At 32.8% G+C, this 21459-nt stretch overlaps 1 protein-coding gene across 1 annotated transcript; it reads left to right on the top strand.

Annotated features, from left to right (window-relative positions):
* Positions 1-3023: 3023 nt before the first annotated feature.
* Positions 3024-21215, top strand: LOC123662530. Its single transcript, XM_045597372.1, has 7 exons — positions 3024-3228; positions 16927-17024; positions 18226-18588; positions 19181-19355; positions 19552-19695; positions 20307-20508; positions 20814-21215. Exons 2-7 carry the CDS (start codon positions 16955-16957, stop codon positions 21051-21053), a joined length of 1194 nt encoding a protein of 397 aa, XP_045453328.1. The 5' UTR covers positions 3024-3228; positions 16927-16954; the 3' UTR covers positions 21054-21215.
* The last annotated feature ends 244 nt before the right edge of the window (positions 21216-21459 follow it).

Raw genomic sequence — 21459 nt, 5'->3', positions numbered from 1 at the left:
GTTATTATTATACATAACTTTAAGATAGGTACCTAATACTTAGTTATAGTTTTTTTTTTCATAATTTCATTTTAAAAAGTTCCAAATTAAAAAAAAATTCAAAACCTATCCAAATGTAAAAATATTGACGTTTTTTTTTCTCTTTTAATTGATTGCTATGATGTATATCAGTTAGATGTTAGCTTTTCATCATTTGTTGCCTTATAAGTATTAAATGTAAGTACAATACGTTGTAATCAGTATTACGTAAATGCGATTTATCGTTTATACAGATAAAGATAGGTATAGTTGGAAAAGCGTTTATGGTCGAAAACATAAAAAAATAACTGAATAATAAAAAACAGAAAATATTTAATAAACTATTTTCTACACGATAAATCTGTATTTAAATATATATGTTATGAAAATGTTTATATATAGTTTCACCCAAATTAAAATATATCATTAATAGTTTTCTTCGATTCTTAACTTTCCCTTTTTTATCGCCATAGCTTAAAAGTAACTCTTGATTTAAAAAAGAAATCTGTAAAACAAATACCCATATATTTAAGTATACATCATTATCACTTCAGCCTATCGCAGTCCACTGCTGGACATAAGCCTCCACAAGTTTGCGCTAAAAATGGCGCGAACTTATGTGTTTTACCCATAGTCACCACGCTGGGCAGGCGGGTTAGTGACTGGCTCTGTCGCACCGAGGACGCTGCTGCCTGTCTTCGGTCTGTGTATTTCAAAGCCAGCAGTCGAATGGTTATCCCGCCATCGGTCGGCATTTTAAGTTCCAAGATGGTAGTGGAACTGAGTTATCTCTTAGTCGCCTCTTACGACACCCACGGGAAGAAAGGGAGAGGCTATATTCTGTACTGCCGTAGCCACACAGCTAAAGTAAAGTATACAGCTGTACCTAATATAAAAAAAATGAATTACACTTAAAGAATGTTAAGTGCGCTTAAGACTAAAACTGATATCTATAATCTATAATCTATAATATATATAAAAGCGAAAGGTCACTCACTCATCACGAAATCTCCGAAACTATAACACTTACAAACTTGAAATTTAGCAGGTAGGCTCCTTATAAGACATAAGCATCCGCTAAGAACGGATTTTACGAAACTCCACCCCTAAGGGGGTAAAACGGGGACTGGAAATTTATATGAAAGTTCTATGTTTTTGAAGTAAGAGACTTGAAATTTAAAATGCAAACACTATAGATGGTGAAAAGGTGTCCAAATAACGTATCTTTAGAAATCATCTTTCTTTTGGGGTTAAAACGGGGGATGGTATGTTGACATACTCATCACTAAATCTCAGAAATTATAACAGTTACAAATTTGAAATTTGGCAAGTAGGTTCCTTATAGGGCGTAGACATCTGCTAAGAACGGATTTGACGAAATTCAACCCCTAAGGGGGTAAAACGGGGGCTGGAAGTTTATGTGAAAGTTCTATGTTTTTAAAGTAAGAGACTTCAAATTTAAAATGTAAGCTCTATATATGGTAAGAAGGTGTCCAAATAATGTATCTTCAGAAATCAACTCCCTTTTTGGGGTAACTTTGAAAACTTTGTGACACAATGATTTCAACGCGGGCGTAGCCGCGGGCACAGCTAGTCTTAACATAATTATTTGATTGATGATTTGATAGATTTTTATTTAATACCTACTGGTTTTTACTAAACATGCTGAGGTAGGGCACAGCAGGATACATCTTGCTCAAATCTGGAGCAGCCTGACTAGGGAAGAATCGACCGAGTCTCGACCTTACAAAATATCATAGCTAAATAATACTGCTTTCATGCAGTGTTGTGTTCTTGTGGTGAGTAAGTAAGTAAATAAGAGTAAGTCTATAAGCTACGGTAATCTTACTTACGTACTTGTTTGCCGACATAAGTAGTAATAATATAACCTACGACTTAGTAATAATAATAAACCTGATTTAACCATTTCTTTTCACAATAAGCAAAAAAAAAAGTACATCTGTATATTTTGCAATTAAACACGCTTAAAATGTGTATAGAACACTAAAACACTACTTTTACATTTTGATTTTTGGGTCCAAAACCTGTCATTATTTATTGAATATTTAATATAAAATATAGACATACATATAATTTTTTATTTTGTTACTGTACATCCCTCTTCATTAAAAAGATTGAGCGTAAGAGTAAAGAAAACCTATATTATGTCGAGGCCAGATTTCTAAAACCAGACCTTTGAGTGGTTATACTAAAAAAAAACCTTTACCAATTCTCTAAACAATAAAAATCCAGTGAATCTAGTCTAAGTAGTAGTAAATTAAATGAAACTAAAGGTATTAATTCTTCCTGAATTTGAAAGCTGTCGTTTGATTTTGTTTTACTCGTAGTGAAAATCATCATGAACATAATTTGTTCTCCGTATTATATTTTCTTATTCTCTTTCTTATACTTTCATTTTACAGGAATATTTTTACTTGTATAGATTTACACTTGCAGGACAATAAAGTAGAATGGAAAATTCCTTAAGCCTACTGCGCACGCAGAACAAACGCTCTGATACCACAGCTTCCCCAACACGCTAAGATTCATTGATCGAAACGGTAGGTTAGACGGGCTTATAAAAGAAAATCGATAGATAAGCATAGTAACTGAATGAAGGCTAAATTATCCATTATGTTTAATACTTAGTAGAGCAAGAATTATCAGCCTATGATGTTTTTGAAGATGGTTGGTACAAATATTCATTCTTAGATTATTTTTCAGATTTTATAAAATAATTAAACTTTCAGAAAAGTTTTCTTAAACTGCATATCGTAACCAGTAAGCACAAGTTTCTATTTGAAATGGCGTTGCCATGACATCACATGGTTACGTCACCCAAATATACAGCAGGCTGCAGTCGTATTTATACAGTCGTCTCTGTCGCACATATAGTATCGTACCTATTACCAGGAAAATATCATATTAAAACGCTAACATATTATATTTTCATGTTATCTCTTTCTTGTGGAGGATGATGAGTATGCTCATAGGAAAAAAGTCGTATGTAGCGAATTGAATAATGAATTCTATTTGAGTTAGTCTCTCGGTCGTCGCACTACGTCCAGCTACTTCGATACGTAGCTAAAAACAATTAAATTAGTTGAAGCGGTCACTGTGAAATAATATTATTATCAATTAAAATGTGAATGGTTTGCTTTGCAGAACACAGCGATAAATTAAATAGTGCTATCAGATGTTGATAATAAGGTTTGTAATTTTGTATCAAATTTAGAAATGCACAGTTTTTTTTATATACTTACCCAATGGAATTGATAAGTAACAATGTTGATGTACATTGATTGATAAGCACGTGAAAATTGAAATGGGACACGTTTATATAATTTATAAATATTATTACAAAATCTAAACTTTCGTATTAAAATTAAACAAAAAGTTGTAAGCAACTAAGTAATTTTTTTATACCGATTGTTTAAAAAAATTACCTTAGTTGTTTTAACTGGAAGATATATTGATAAATTAATATAGGTAGGTATATCGGCATTCCCACAATCTTTTAATAAAATTAGCTACTTATAGAAAATTCTCTAGAAATTTTAATTTAAAATTGAGCAAATCAGTATGCGTATATACTTATCTTTTATTTTAATTTTTTGTCTTAATCTATTTATAAATTTAAGTACTTACCTACATTATAAGAAATTACATTATACGTAAGTGGATATGTATTAAGTGTATTTACATATAAATGTAAGTACCAAATTGAAATTGTTATTTTGAAAATGTACCAAAAAATATGTCACCTAAAAACTACGCAATAAACAAACCTGACCTCCACAATTCTATAATTCTCTAACCTTGTAAGCTGACATCATAACAGGAGACCTCTTGCAACTAAAGTGATTCAGTTTATCCAATATATTTTTAATTAAATTCATATATTTTTATAAAAATTGTTAGTCACTTTTTAAAACGTAATGAAATAATAATAATAATAATATTGAAAACCTCGTGAAGCCGCAACTGAGAAAAAACGTAAATATCTGGATCTGGCGCACGAGATTGTCGACATGTGGGATCTGGGGTCCGCTGACATCATTCCTATCGTAATATCTGCCAACGGTTTGATCCCGGTTAGCCTCCTCACCATCTGAGGCAACTGGAGATCCGGGACGGTTCGGTCGCAGCCAGGATGCAGAAGGCGGTGTTACTTGACTCGGTTAGGATTGTCCACCAGTTTCTCAGCCTACAGTCCTAACCCCCGGCCGTTTGATCTCCCTGCCGAGGCGTATCCCTCTACCCGCTTATTTTTATATATGTAAGTATAAGTAAATTCACTATATTATTTATATAAGTATTTATTATAATATATGTATCTATTGTATATTAAGCGATTGGAGTGACATCCATTCACATAATAATAATAATATTCTTTATTGCAAACCATTAAAAGATACAAACAAAAGTAGTACAATTAGAGGAAGATGTACAAAGGCGGTCTTATCGCTAAAAGACTGATTTCTCCCAGAAAACCTTTGGGTATAAGGACAGGGCATAGAAAAGCGGTTAGGAAGTGTACAAATAATTGTTATAGGGATTAGATATAAATTACAATAGAATATAAAACTATACATATATACATACCATACATATATATGATACATACATATACACACATACTTAAATATACACGTATACATATATTTATAAATATTCATACATACACATATACATATAGAAGATATTTAAGTTAGTATACACGGAGTAAAAGCGTGAGTTACGCTTGACTAACGATAAGTACAAAGAAGAGTTAATGTTCTTTTTAAAACGGATTTCCTTTACATCCTGCTATTTCAGGTTACCCATATTTCTACTTCAAAACACGAATTAGATTTACAAATTAATGTTTATACTCGTACAATAATCAGCATACCAGAACCCTAACATAATTAAGGAATTTTCTAGGTACTAGAAATACGGTACTAGGGACTAGGTACCCGATATGCACACAAAATTTCATAAAAATCGGTCCAGCCGTTTCGGAGCAGTATGCGGTAACTAACATTGTGACACGAGAATTTTATACGAGTAAGCTATATAAGAAGATTATGTCGTAGTAATTATTATTTTTTGACGGTTGGTTGGTGCAGTAATCACAACAGTCGGGTGATGCACTAACGCGGTCACGTATTCGATTCCCGCACATTTCAAAAAATTGTACCTGTAAGCAGCACAGATGTGGTATAGTCTAGATGTTGGTAATTGTTTTATGTATGTTGCGGGACCTCGGACATATAGAATTGATATAATTGGGTATATGATTTACTTTTTTTGTTGAATATCAAGTGATATCAGGTGAAAGTGTAATTTTGTTTCTGGGTAGTATTCGGCCGAAGCCTCGTTGATAAACCAATTATATACCTTATTTTTCTTCGCAAATAATTAAATACACAATAATTGTGTTTGCTCGCAAACGAAAAAAAAAACCGACTTCTATTACATCGACAAGTAATACAACGTAGATCGACGAAAAAATAGTCAAGCAACTACGCGTTATCAAAGATTACTCAAAAAGTGGTTATCAAATCTCAATAAAATTTATATGTGACCACATAATAAACACCAGCTTTCGATTAAATTAAAAATTATCAAAATCGGTTCACCCAGTAAAAAGTTATTGCGGATTTTCGAGAGTTTTCCTCGATTTATCTGGGATTCCATCACCAGATCCTGGTTTCCTTATCATGGTATCAAACTAGGGATATCCCCTTTCCAACAAAAAAAGAATTATCAAAATCGGTACATTTAGTAGAAAGTTATGCGGTATAATATAACGCAGGTCGACGAAAAAAGCGTCAAGTAAAAACGCATTATTCGATATAACTCGAAAAGTAGTTGTTAGATCTCAAATAAATTTAAATGGGACCAATTGGCACACACCACCTTTCGATTAAAACAAAATGTGTCGAAATCGGTCTACCCGGTCAAAAGTTCTGATGTCCGCCTGCCCAGCGTGGTGACTATGGGCAAAACACATGAGTTCACGTTATTTTTGGCGTAAACGTGTGTGCGTCCAGCAGTGGACTGTATAGGCTGTAATGATGATCTATTGTAGATCACACCCCAAGTATTATTTTTTAAAAATATTCAATGTACAGTTTTGACTTTCCTACCATTTTATTATATGTATAGATGTCACCATTTAAAATGCATACATACAGAGTCAACAGCGCGCTTATAATTCTGCTGGTTTTGTGCAGTGCTTGCAGTGACTTCGGGTGTTCATAGGCTTCGGCATCCGCGTACCAGCAGGCGGACCGTACGCTTGTTTACCACCTTAAGGTATAAAAAAACTGGCATTTTGGATAAAACCTAAATATTGGCATAAGTGACATCATTTTTAGTAACGCAACCGTCAACACTGATAACATTGTAACTGTGTATTTAGTCTTAATCAGCTCGTTGAGCGCAAGCGATAGTCATAATATATAGGTACTTATTCCATATTCATTTATTTGGATTAGCTTTAACGTAAAATACAAACTGGGGAGATAAATGTTTCAAAAAAACAAATTACATAGCTTTGGATAACCAAAACTTTACAAAACCTAAACTTTTTTATCAAAGCTACAAACCTATACTGAGGTATAAACATTTTTTAATTATAGCACATTGAACAAGTCACAAGTCATACTACCACCCACTGCTCCTTAACCTGAGCACAACAAAAACGCTTACTTATAAATTTTCCGTTTATTTATTTATTAATACTATATTGCACAATACATTAAAGAATTGTACAAAAGGCAGGCTTAATGATAAAAATATTCTCTACCAGCCAAACTTAGGACGTACAAGAGCAGACGTTTGTAGGTGTGCAAGATTGAGTATTAGTAAAATTCACATTAAGAAGAAAAAAAGAGAGGAATAATAAGGTAACGTTAGTGGCAATCGTTATATTACATAGAAGAGCAAATAATTCATATATATATACCATACAAAAATATACATTTATAAACAGATACAAACTTGCATACATACATACATACATACAGATATACATACATACCTACATACATAATACTTTTTTATATTTATTATCTTGCTAAAATATTTTTTAGTTAGTTTTTCACATTATTATTATGTTCAGGGTTTGAGAAATTTTTAAACTCAAATCTGAGAAAAAAATGAGCATCTTATCATGTCGCGTACAGATGTAACTAATTAACACCTTTGTCAGTATATGTTGACGTGAAGCTAATTATTTTTTATACTATCTATGTAATTGCGATAATTATTAATTCATATATGTTAAGCAAAATGGAATAAAGTTACCAACAATACTACTGAATATATATATATATATATATATATATATATATATATATATATATATATATACATATATATACAAACGTCTGCTCTTGTACGTCCTAAGTTTGGCTGGTAGAGAATATTTTTATCATTAAGCCTGCCTTTTGTACAATTCTTTAATGTATTGTGCAATATAGTATTAATAAATAAATAAACGGAAAATTTATAAGTAAGCGTTTTTGTTGTGCTCAGGTTAAGGAGCAGTGGGTGGTAGTATGACTTGTGACTTGTTCAATGTGCTATAATTAAAAAATGTTTATACCTCAGTATAGGTTTGTAGCTTTGATAAAAAAGTTTAGGTTTTGTAAAGTTTTGGTTATCCAAAGCTATGTAATTTGTTTTTTTGAAACATTTATCTCCCCAGTTTGTATTTTACGTTAAAGCTAATCCAAATAAATGAATATGGAATAAGTACCTATATATTATGACTATCGCTTGCGCTCAACGAGCTGATTAAGACTAAATACACAGTTACAATGTTATCAGTGTTGACGGTTGCGTTACTAAAAATGATGTCACTTATGCCAATATTTAGGTTTTATCCAAAATGCCAGTTTTTTTATACCTTAAGGTGGTAAACAAGCGTACGGTCCGCCTGCTGGTACGCGGATGCCGAAGCCTATGAACACCCGAAGTCACTGCAAGCACTGCACAAAACCAGCAGAATTATAAGCGCGCTGTTGACTCTGTATGTATGCATTTTAAATGGTGACATCTATACATATAATAAAATGGTAGGAAAGTCAAAACTGTACATTGAATATTTTTAAAAAATAATACTTGGGGTGTGATCTACAATAGATCATCATTACAGCCTATACAGTCCACTGCTGGACGCACACACGTTTACGCCAAAAATAACGTGAACTCATGTGTTTTGCCCATAGTCACCACGCTGGGCAGGCGGACATCAGAACTTTTGACCGGGTAGACCGATTTCGACACATTTTGTTTTAATCGAAAGGTGGTGTGTGCCAATTGGTCCCATTTAAATTTATTTGAGATCTAACAACTACTTTTCGAGTTATATCGAATAATGCGTTTTTACTTGACGCTTTTTTCGTCGACCTGCGTTATATTATACCGCATAACTTTCTACTAAATGTACCGATTTTGATAATTCTTTTTTTGTTGGAAAGGGGATATCCCTAGTTTGATACCATGATAAGGAAACCAGGATCTGGTGATGGAATCCCAGATAAATCGAGGAAAACTCTCGAAAATCCGCAATAACTTTTTACTGGGTGAACCGATTTTGATAATTTTTAATTTAATCGAAAGCTGGTGTTTATTATGTGGTCACATATAAATTTTATTGAGATTTGATAACCACTTTTTGAGTAATCTTTGATAACGCGTAGTTGCTTGACTATTTTTTCGTCGATCTACGTTGTATTACTTGTCGATGTAATAGAAGTCGGTTTTTTTTTTCGTTTGCGAGCAAACACAATTATTGTGTATTTAATTATTTGCGAAGAAAAATAAGGTATATAATTGGTTTATCAACGAGGCTTCGGCCGAATACTACCCAGAAACAAAATTACACTTTCACCTGATATCACTTGATATTCAACAAAAAAAGTAAATCATATACCCAATTATATCAATTCTATATGTCCGAGGTCCCGCAACATACATAAAACAATTACCAACATCTAGACTATACCACATCTGTGCTGCTTACAGGTACAATTTTTTGAAATGTGCGGGAATCGAATACGTGACCGCGTTAGTGCATCACCCGACTGTTGTGATTACTGCACCAACCAACCGTCAAAAAATAATAATTACTACATGTTTTTATTGAACAAGTCACAAGTCATACTACCACCCACTGCTCCTTAACCTGAGCACAACAAAAACGCTTACTTATAAATTTTCCGTTTATTTATTTATTAATACTATATTGCACAATACATTAAAGAATTGTACAAAAGGCAGGCTTAATGATAAAAATATTCTCTACCAGCCAAACTTAGGACGTACAAGAGCAGACGTTTGTAGGTGTGCAAGATTGAGTATTAGTAAAATTCACATTAAGAAGAAAAAAAGAGAGGAATAATAAGGTAACGTTAGTGGCAATCGTTATATTACATAGAAGAGCAAATAATTCATATATATATACCATACAAAAATATACATTTATAAACAGATACAAACTTGCATACATACATACATACATACAGATATACATACATACCTACATACATAATACTTTTTTATATTTATTATCTTGCTAAAATATTTTTTAGTTAGTTTTTCACATTATTATTATGTTCAGGGTTTGAGAAATTTTTAAACTCAAATCTGAGAAAAAAATGAGCATCTTATCATGTCGCGTACAGATGTAACTAATTAACACCTTTGTCAGTATATGTTGACGTGAAGCTAATTATTTTTTATACTATCTATGTAATTGCGATAATTATTAATTCATATATGTTAAGCAAAATGGAATAAAGTTACCAACAATACTACTGAATATATATATATATATATATATATATATATATATATATATATACATATATATATATATATATACATATATATATATATATATATATATATATATATATATAACATATTCTGTTATAAATTTGTAACAAACCATTTACCAAAAAATTTAATTGACGTAAACAACAGCAATAGTTCCGCTCGTTCCGTATATAAGCTACTCAATTTGTGTGGCCCACCTACCGTGCAACATAAAAAATAATTAATACTTATCATATAAAATTTCTCTTATTTCAGCCCTAATGTTAAAAAATTTCGTTAAAGAAACAATTACGGTTGTGTATGTACCCATTATTGTACCATCTGTAATTCACGCGGGCAAAGCCGCGAGCTGAAAGTTAGTTACAAATTTATCGTAAGTCAAATATTTGTTTTTAAATAAAATATAGTATAATCTATACAAATAAATAAAACTGGAGTGTCTGTTTGTAATATTAAAATAACCGCTTTTTACTTAATGCATATGGATTTATACACGGTACATATACCAAAACAATATTTTTTACAATTTTTGTCTGTCTGTTTGTTTGTTCCGAGTAATCTCTGAAACGGCTGGACCGATTTTGACGGGACTTCCACTGGAAGAGAGCTGATGTAATAAGGAGTAAGTTAAGCTATTTTTATTTTAGAAATTTATTTATTTTGTAAGTTTGCGAACTGAACAATTTTTTTTAATTACACGCGGACGAAGTCGCGGGTACTGTTAGTTTTTAATAATTCTGATGTTATTATACTCGCCACAGTTCGACATGCCCGTCAAGGCTAACAAGATTTGTTGATCTTTAAATAAACTGCTAATTTATTAAACTCTCTCTTTCTTAAATAATTAAATATATAAACAAATAATTATACTGAGTCTTTTGTTATTTTTTTATTACTTATTGTTAGCATAAATTTGATGTTGATCCGTATAAACAGAGGGTAGGAGGTTATAAATCTGTATTAGACGGGTCTTCGAACTATAAGGGGCCTCTGTGTACACTTTAAAAATACATCGGCGTTTTATTTGATACTACACTACGAATTGGTTTACGATATTTTAAACAAGTTATTAGTTAATTTGTTGATGTATTCAATTAAGAAATTGATTCTTTCGTGTGATATTTTATATTGTTTTAAGTCTTAAAATCATTATTAAAACTTGTATTTTTTAACCGACTTCAAAAAAAGGAGGAGGTTACTCAATTCGACCGTATATATATATTTTTATGTATGTTCGGAGATAACTTCTTCGTTTATCAACCGATTTTGATAATTCTTTTTTTGTTGGAAAGAAGATATTCATAGTTTGGTACCATGATAAGGAAACCAGGATCTGATGATGGGATCCCAGAGAAATCGAGGGAAACTTTCAAAAATTGTAAAGTGACTAGTAAATTTAATCATGTTTTCATTAATTACTATAAAGCACTACTATTTAATAAAGGTCTGGAGTCGATCTGATGATGGAGGAGAAAGATAGTCGAGGGAACTCTTCAACAATTTATAGCAATTACCTGGTTTTTGAACTTAATTCGTTTCTATTGATGAGAACTTTGCACCTGTATGAGTTATAAGTGCCATTACAGTCTGATGATGGAGACAAAAGTTAGTCGAGGGAACTCTTTAACGATTTATAGCAATTACCTGCTGTTTGAACTTAATTCGTTTCTATTGATGAGAACTTTGTATATATATGAGTTATAAGTGCCATTTCAGTCTGATGATGGAGACGAAAGATAGTCGAGGGTACTCTTCAACGACTTATAGCAATTACCTGCTGTTTGAACTTAATTCGTTTCTATTGATGAGAACTTTGCACCTATATGAGTTACAAGTGCCATTACAGTCTGATGATGGAGACGAAAGATAGTCGAGGGAACTTTTCAACGATTTATAGCAATTACCTGCTGTCTGATCATCTGTGTCGCAGGATCAGGTTTGATGATGGAGCCCATAAACACTCGAGGGAATTTCTCAACAATTTACAGCAGTTACCTTTTGCTGTTTGACGACCGCTTTGATATAATGGCGCATGTGCCGTGTCGGCGGCGCCTAAACACCGACGGTCGCGGGTTCTATTCCAGCTCGGAGTGGATATTTATGTTTATACAAATATTTATTTTCGGTCTAGTTGTTAATCCTTATGGTTCTCCCAACCTAGCCTCGGAGAACACGCTAGGCTGTCGGTCCCGGTTGTTATTACGTACACCTGATAGCGAACTTTACTCATAGTATGTCGACGCGTTAGCGCAGCGGTCACAGCACCGGCTGTTGCGCTGGCGTTAGTGGGTTCAATCCCCGCGCACGACAGACTTTTGTATAGGCCATATAGATGTTTGTCATGATCTGGGTGTTTGTGCTTGTGTATTGTGTATGTTTCCGAACCCCCGACATAAGAGAAAAAGCATCCTTGTTAGGTCTACCCATCACTAAAAATTGTAAAATAAAATAATTTTTAACAAAAAAAACCGACTTCAAAAAGGAAACTAAAAAGTGAAAAATAAATTTACTTAGTACAAAGTAATTCATATTTTGATTTAGTTAATCAGAAATGGTTAAATAAATATTTTATAATTTTGAAGTTGGTGCCAAGTAAATACTACAACAACCTGGCTACAAAAACAAATACAAACAACACACACACAACAAACAAGTACAAAAAATATTATTAGATATGTCAAAACAATAACAGAATAATAACAGTATACAACCTAATAGTCAATGAAACAAATTATGAAAGAAAACTAAATACAACTTATGAGTAGATACTAGAGTAGTTATTGTTTTACTTATATATATATACGGTCGAATTGAGTAACCTCCTTTTTTTGAAGTCGGTTAAAAAAATGAAGATGACGAAGTAGTGTTGATAATTACCTACTTTCTGAATTCAACTTCAAAATTCCATTCTACTTTCTGTTGGTTGACTTCTAATTAAATTAAATTTAGTTGATATCCCTGATTGAGTTTTAAATAATAATAATTTGATCGTTGTATAATTATGTTATATAACGATATGTTATATATCTATACCTAGAAGAAAGTCTAATAAAATTATTGCTTTCCTCATCCAGCCACCATCGGCAATCTTACGTAGATTGTCGGTCCAGCGGGCTGGAGTGCACTACTCCACTAAACACTAACAACTAAACTGCTAAACTGCACACCCACACTAAATTGCCTTTAATTTGATTAATGACTCATCATTGTTTAGGTTATTTAAAACTAGTTTAATCCAGACCTCACTGTTAAACAAACTGTTAAACAAATAGAGGTAGGTATCAAAGAGCACAACCCTTCGAAGAATCAGCTCTACATAAAGGTTAAGGTAATTCGCTAACGTTACCTACTGATAACTTAAGTAATAATTAAAAATCTTACTTGTGGCGTGTGACTTTATTAAATACCTATGTTATAACACGCGTATGTGTACTTACTTTTGATGTATTTTTTTGTAAAAAAATATTGTAACCTCAATTCCTCATTAAAATTTACCTTCTTCCTCATTACAATATTATTTTTTATTACAATATTATTAATTCGTTAATCTGAGTATTAATTACACTGGTAAATAAAACTGCATTTGTTTTCGAATCTACCATTAGCTTGGCGAATTGCCATAATTTATAACCAAGACCTCATTTTTGGTGTAAATATAATGTTGACTTAGACTTCATTAGACGTAATCATCTAGCGAATTCAACGAAAGGACGAGGTCATTCATTACTTACAATATTCATTTCATATATGTGATTGTACTTTACAAAACCCACGGTCGGTGTCCTCAGTTAATTCGCTTTTATAAATAATTTGTTTATGTATATACCTACGACTTCCCCGCCCAGCGCCTGCCCAGTAGTGACTATGGGCAACACACATGAGCTCACGCCATTTTTGGTGCGAACTTGTGGAGGCCTACGTCCAACAGTGGACTGCAATAGGCTGAAATGATGATGATGATGTAGACATGCGACTACAGAAAAATGCAGTTCTTTTGTAAGAATACCCAAAAGAATTACACATTGAGTCTAAAATTTTTCACCGGTGGCTTAATTTTATTAACATTATAACTTGCAGATATGGGACTGATATGTCTGTGTAAACAAAAGTCCCTAAAAAAAGAAAAGAATTAAAAAAAACTTACAGTTAGTGATTCAACATAACGGAGCCCCTTCCCCCCCTAGGTGCTGAAAAAACCTTACGGTGCGGTAAATGGGGGTGTTAGTAAAGATCAAAAATCTTCGAAAAGCCTTTCGTAATACTTTAGGTTCAACAAATCTAATTGTATTCAGAGCGGCTCGTAATCTCGTCAACTACATGACGTAATCGCTACTTATTATTCAGCTTTGTAGTTCGTTCGTAGTTTCACATTTGGCAATACAATACATGACGATTGAATAAACGTGCTATTTTTTGCCGACGAAAATATTTGTTTGTGATCATGTACTTTGTTGCATCTACTAATAAATCGATTGGACCATTATTTATAGGTGTTTGTTATCCACTAGTAATACGCCTTTAATTTCTTTAATTACTTATGAAACCTATAAGTAACCTATTATTGGATAGTAGACTTTCATGAAACAATGAACTTATTGTAGTGTCTACATCTTTGTTTACACGATTACCGACAAAAATAAAGGATTGTGCTTGTACAATGTAATGTACACGATCGAGTCTTTTTTAACCCACTTCAAAAAAAAAGGAGAAGGTTCTCACTTCTATTAGATTGTATTATATATATAGATATAACCTCAGAACTTCGTTTCTTGTTTTAATTAAAATTTGACCAAATCTGATGTTGACTTTTTTGAGTAATCTTTGATAATGCGCATTTTACTGGACTATGTTTTCGTTTACTTACGTTGTATTCTCGTCGATGTGATTGAAGTCGGTTTTTTTTTTTCGTTTGTGAGCAAACACAATTATTTAACAACGTAACCTCTAAATTGCTCAATTTTTTTTAGCTACTGGCGAGATTTTTATTTAATACAACTAGGTTGGCAAACAAGCGTAGGTACGTCTCACCTGATGATAAGCGATTACCGTAGCTTATAGACGCCTGCAAAACCAGAAGCATCCAAATAGCTGTGCCGACCACATCCCCACCCCAATCCCCCGAAGAGCTCTGGTCATTAATGCTCAGGTCCTATTGGTCGTAGCGTGATGGCCCATAGCCTTCCTCGCTAAATGGACTATTCAACACAAAAATAATTTTTCAATTCGAATCAGTACTTCCCGAGATTAGCGCGTTTAAACAAACAAACAAAGTTTTCCGCTTTATAATATAAGTATAGATTGTACCTAAGGATTTAAAAATAATGTCCAAAAAAGTTTTTCCTTGAACTTAGTACGCAAGTATTATAGTTTAAGATTTTCTTTTGAAATTTTAACGTAAATAAAATATTTTTTCATCATAAACACATTAATAAGTTACTCGTATAATTTCAGATGAGTTTAGATACATGGATTCCCTCACAGCCTTTTTTGGTTTTTGTATCTTATATTTGAGAATCTAGTAGATATTTTATATTTTGCCGTTGTTTATATGAATATATATCCACGCGGACATGATTTATACCAAAACTGTCTGTAAATTAGTTCTTAAGTTGTGAATTGTAAATATGTATAATCTTTAAAATATGTAATAGAGTATAATGTTAATAATAATAATAATAATAATAATAATATCTTTATTTCACAAAACAATATCAGAAGTAATGAGATTAGCATCTGTAACCTTAATGTTACTTAATAATAAACAAAAAGTAATTTACTTATTATTTTTTTTAATTTAATTTCAATGTCATTTGTCAGCTAATACTAATTATAAAACAACAGCCGACTTAAGCCCGTGGGAAATGAGAACATTACAATAAAACAAAAGTTTTATCCTTAATTAGACACCAATAGCATGACTAATCGAAATAAATATTATTTTCGAGGATCGTTTTGACCTCTTAGCACCAATTATCTTCACAAAACTAGTATTCTTCGCAGTTTTCATTTCCACCATACTTGCAAAAGACTTTTTTTATACGACAAGAAAACGTAAGGTAAAGGTTTAATTTTTTTTTCTAATGTTTACGTGAATTTCACTCATTATAATGAAACAACTTTTTCACATTAAATCGCGATTTATTAGGTTTTTTTTTACATTCCCGACGTTTTGGATACTTTAACAGCACCCATGGTCACGGGAGGACTCACAGTCTTAATAACCTAACAACTTGACTAACCTAATAATCCGCGATAAAATCGGAAAAAGTTTTTTCATTATAAAGGTTTAATTTTGTTAGGATTAGACAAAAAATAGTATTTTTTAGGAGTTGTCCTGCACATACCGGAGTCCCATGGAATTTGCATAATTCATCTGTGAGGTTTACGTAAACATGTACTCGTCCAATCCTATATATAAATATAAATTTATATGTTGTTTAACGGTGTCTTCTCGCCCTGCATTATCGACCGTGCACACAAAGCCGCCTGTGCCGCTATATCAGCCTTTCCCAAAGTGGGCGATAACGCCCCCTTGTGGGCTCTGCAGGCTTCAAGTGAAAGAGAGACCCAGAAAAAAATGGTAGCGATGTCTCTTCACATTCGTTTTTATATTAGAATCGGTTATGTTTGTTTTATAAAAGATGCTCTGTCTAAATACTATAAAGTTGCGTTTCAATAATCATTTTCATTGGCCGGTGTTGCGGCTGTGTATACCTACTGCGCTCAGGTCTCAAGTTAACTCTTGCGGGTTATAGTAAAAGTCTCGTTTAGAATTAATGTTTAATCTCCGCTAATATAGCTCGCAATAATTAATTTAATTTGAAGTTATAGTGTTTTTTAAGTTGGCGAAAAAATGGGGGCACTATAAAATAATTTATTTTCAAAGTGGGCAGTAGATAAAATAAGTTTGGGAACCCCTGCGCTATATGCTGCCATAAATTTTCCTGACATGACAGGATGTTTGTCCTTATTATTGTTGTGTTTTACCTTAGTGAAAATATTGGTATATAACCTACTTATTTTATTTTTAAGCAATATTTATAATTAATTGTTATTTTTATATTACTGTTTCAGAATGAAAATGGATTAACAAGTAGTTATAATGACTATACTACTTTACGACTACAGGGAGCTGGAGGAAAGGGCGGCCAGATACCTTAATGTCTGGAAGGGTAAAAATAAATATTTTTATTAAACTTATATGATTTCACTTTCTACTCTTATTATTGAAATATAACACATCATTTTTCACTGCTTTTTAAACCAATTAGGGACTGATTTTTTAATAAATATATCTTTGATGACAAAGAATTATGTCGGATAATAGCGACCAAAAAGAAATAATTTATATGTTTTTTTTTTAGATTTTTTAAATATTGGTAATGATGTAAATATTCGCGTTGGCGCAACGCTTACAGCCATGGATTGAACCTGTTGCGCTGGCGGTTGCGGGTTCGATCCCCGCACACGACAAACATTTGTATTGGCCATACAGGTGTTTGCCGTGGTCTGGGTGTTTGTGCAGTCCTTGTGGGTCTCCCCACCGTGCCTCAGAGAGCACGTTAAGCTGTCGGTCTCAGTTGTTATCATGTACACCTAATAGCGATCGTTACTCGTAGTAGGGAATATATCCGCCGAGCAGCGTGGTGGATTAAGCTTTGATCCTTCTCCTACATGGGGAAAGAGGCCTATGCCCAGTAATGGGATATTACAGGCTGAAGCGTATAGGTTTTCTAATCAGAGGCCTCTATCCGATAAGATATTATTCACAAGTCAATAATATCGCTCAGTTAATATTGTGGCCAAATCTGAAAAACCAAAACTATTTACAATTTAAATGTATATTAAAAGGTTAAACAAATCCTATCCATAATATCCATTTGTTTTGTCTAAATATTTTTATATCGATATTTTTACAAGTTATTTAAATAACTTAAAATCTGAACTAATATATCTGGTATACGAATAGACCGCACGTGTAACCTTGAAAAATAATCAGTATGACTAATAACTTATGGCTTACTGATGATAAAAGCTAAAAATATTTGCCACGAGATATAGGACGGGATATATTTACAAATGAGGTCGGTTTGTTGCGGCAACTTCTGTGTTAAACGTTACTGCGCTCAAAGCGTTGTATATACCTACTACATACATTAATACTAACCATTGATAAGTAGATTAAATTTAGTCAATTATGAAAATCTTTTGCCTTAGCATATTATTCCATCAGACCAAGCTTTAAAATTTGTCTTAAATCCGAAATGAAGCAATTACTTATGTTAAATGTTATTCTTTCTTTGTTTAATAAAAGTTATGAATACGTATAAAAACATTTATACAATGTTAACTGAAATGAAAACTTTGTTTCAGCATGGCATTTAATAATTTATGCACTTGCCGCAATTTTCGGAATTCTCAATTATGTTTTCCTACAAAATACTATGCAACTCGTCGACAACAATTGCGTATTGTATCCCCGAGACCTAGAATTCCGATTTATATACTTACCTGATGTGCCAGAAATAAGCTCATTGAATACAACAGGGACTCTTAATGATACAAACTATACAAAACTCGAAGATAACCATAAAGCTCAAAATTTCTCCGTCCAAGAAGAAAGCACAAAATATATTGAAGAGATAAATGTGAATCAACCAAACATTACAGACACAAATATAACACAAAACATAACTGATACAAGAACTATTTATAACGACGTCAATATAATTACTGGTAAGTTTAAATTGAAAGGTTTCTGAAACTAATTTTGGAAAAAAGAATAACCGCTTGAATGAATTCAGCTACCGGTTCTACTATTTTTTAGTTAGTTTGTTAAAAAAAAACAGTTGTCTTGTAAAAAATGTATAAAAAAATAAAAATACCATAATTTAAACCGCTAATATACCATAATTTATTACATATACTTCTACATATGAACTAAATGTACCTAAATATCCTACTTATATCATAAATACGAAAGTTTGTGAGGATGGATGTATGTTTGTTACTCTATACCGCAAAAACTACGATATTGATTTTGATGAAACTGGGTTCGTCTCCAGGTACCTGGAGATCTAGAATGTCACATAGGCTAATTTTTATCCTGACATTCCCGTGGGATCGAAAATTACGCGAGTCAAAACGCGTGGTGCAGCTAATTCTATAAATATCAACTAGCTGCAGTAAAAAATAAATTTGAATTCAGATGTTAAATGTTTTTCTTTTAATTGGAAAACACTTCCAATTCGTTTACTTAACTAACTAGGTACTTATAAATCATATCTACCAAATAAAAATTATAACTGTTACAATAATAACAAATGTAATTTTGTTGCAGTAAATGAAACTCATCGACTAGTTTTAGACACATCTCGAACCCTCTTTGGTTATGACGATGACTGCCAGTATGCTGAATATATGCCAATAATGTCCATGATCTGCGCTGCTGCCTGGGCAACGTTCTTTACAATGTGTCCTGGTGGCGGCTATTCGAGATCAGGGTGAATATTTTATTGTATTTTATTTGAAATTTAAAGAACTATTACCATAAAAAAGAGTAATTACACAAAAAACTACAGTATTTTTTTATTTATTTAGATATCTAATTGTTTTGGTCTGTCTTAAAAGACAAAACTTTCAAGTCTTCGTTGGAAAGCTTAACTACGTTTTTGTTATATCATCTTATATTTTTTTCAGTCTGCAACAACCGTGGCGTATCTTGGCACCGGCCTTGCTTTTTTCCATAGTTATGGTCGGTCTTACTGGTCACAGTTTTATGAGTACAAACCGAGGTCTATACGCATTCTGTTCAGCATTTTACAACGTCACTAATGCAACTACGTAAGTAAATATAAATATTAAGTAACCAAGTTATATTTATAAGCCAACGTCCCATAGAAGATCGTCTCACATATTAACAAAAATCTTTCTGAATGGTAACCATGAAAAGTGACCCAGGCTTTTCCGGCGGATTCAGCCGCTCTGCTGACCCCAGGTTAAATCGTTTGAAAGAACAAAAGAATACCATTACTTCTTTTAGAAAAGCTTACAGCTATATTTCTTTGCTTACATGTAAGCAAGATAATCGTTAACCTTAGGCCTACTTGGCACTTTAAATAGGAATAGGTTATAACTTTGCCTTTTCCCCAAATAGACTGAGTTCGCTATTTTCTCGGCGAATTTATCTTAAAGCCCACATATGCATATATTTTACGAATATAATTATATTTTTATATATTATCTACATCACTCAAATTAAATAATAATTTATACGTGATAAAGTTCCATAAACAATATATTACATATTTCTACATGACTTCATTTTCTGGTAGGTTATCGTAAAACGTAGTAAATTCCTCCCACTATATAATTAATCTACCCCTAACTAATACAAGTGTTAGTGCCCGTCATCCGTCACCCAGTATAGATACTGATCCAAGCTGTACGTGTAGTTGCTCGTCCGCGAGCCCGTACCTGGAGCGCGCGTGGAACGCGTCGTGGTCATTCGGCGGGCGTGCGGCCGCCACGCGCGCGGCCAGCGCCGGCGTGTGGGCGAGCTGGGCGTGCGCCGCCGCGCTGTTCCTCGCACGCTGCCTCGCCGCGCCCGACTTCGCGGTCAGGCGCACCGGCGTCTACCTCAAGGATCCCCACCAGGCACCTATTTTGTTCCTCGAGTTTTGATTTTTTTGTTTTTCACGTTATTGTTACTATACACTTACTACATATATAGCGTTACGTCCTATAGTCTTCTCTGATCTTTGGCACAATTTTGTGTATGTTTTAATCGAATGTAAGTGGAACAAATCATTTAAAGAAAACTTAGCGCAGTACTTAAATTGCGAATTTGCTAATTTATATGTAAAATTCGTTATACGTTAAGAAAGAAAGCCAAAAAGAAAGTGAAAAAATATGACTAATGAAGAGAACTACTGTACTCACAGTATATATTTTGGTTTCAGATAATAACACCATATTTGAAAAAGTCGATAGGTAGACGTCCCTTGAATACTTCTCCAAATAAACGTGACACCGCTTCTATTAGATCAGAACCGACTGTCACCACGGAGCTCGTTACTGCTTCCATGGAACAGGGACAGGATACCGTACCGCCTTCCCCTCAAATAACTCCTTTCAAACAAGCTAATGGAAGAGAAGATATTGAAATGACCGTGACACCAAATCAAATTATTGTAAAGTAATAAATAAGGAATACAAAACCAAGGCGGTTTGTCCAAAGTGGTTTTTACTATAAGTAAAAATATATACCCGTCTTTTATTCTGTTATTCAATAGAACGTTTTACTCGAAATATTTATTCTAAGCTTCTAATTTAAGCTTAATAAATCAACGTGAAAAGTAAAACTGACTTACATAATGCATTTGAATTTTACTTATATTTTTCTTTCTATAAAATGTTAATTTTATTATTTATAAATGTTAAGCAAGTTTGTGTTTATTAAGTGAAATAAATGTTTAAGCATTATTCGAATTTTATTTTCCTAAAATAAATTAGAGAAAACTCGAAAAGAAAACGAGTGTGACCACACGACTGAAATAAAACTTACGAAACGTAACTCTCTCTCTCTCTCTCTTTCTATCTTCATTA

The sequence above is a fragment of the Melitaea cinxia genome, chromosome 18 (genome assembly GCF_905220565.1).
Source record: "Melitaea cinxia chromosome 18, ilMelCinx1.1, whole genome shotgun sequence".
Classification (NCBI taxonomy): domain Eukaryota; kingdom Metazoa; phylum Arthropoda; class Insecta; order Lepidoptera; family Nymphalidae; genus Melitaea; species Melitaea cinxia.
This window is presented reverse-complemented; position numbering and strand designations above follow the sequence as displayed.

Excerpts from the sequence above, each read along its gene's own strand:
- LOC123662530 (XM_045597372.1), top strand. The coding sequence starts at position 16,955 with ATGACTATACTACTTTACGACTACAGGGAGCTGGAGGAAAGGGCGGCC. Across the intron at positions 18,589-19,180 it reads CGACGTCAATATAATTACTG|ATTTTGTTGCAGTAAATGAA; the intron begins GTAAGTTTAAAT and ends ATAACAAATGTA. Across the intron at positions 19,356-19,551 it reads GGCGGCTATTCGAGATCAGG|TCTGCAACAACCGTGGCGTA; the intron begins GTGAATATTTTA and ends TATTTTTTTCAG.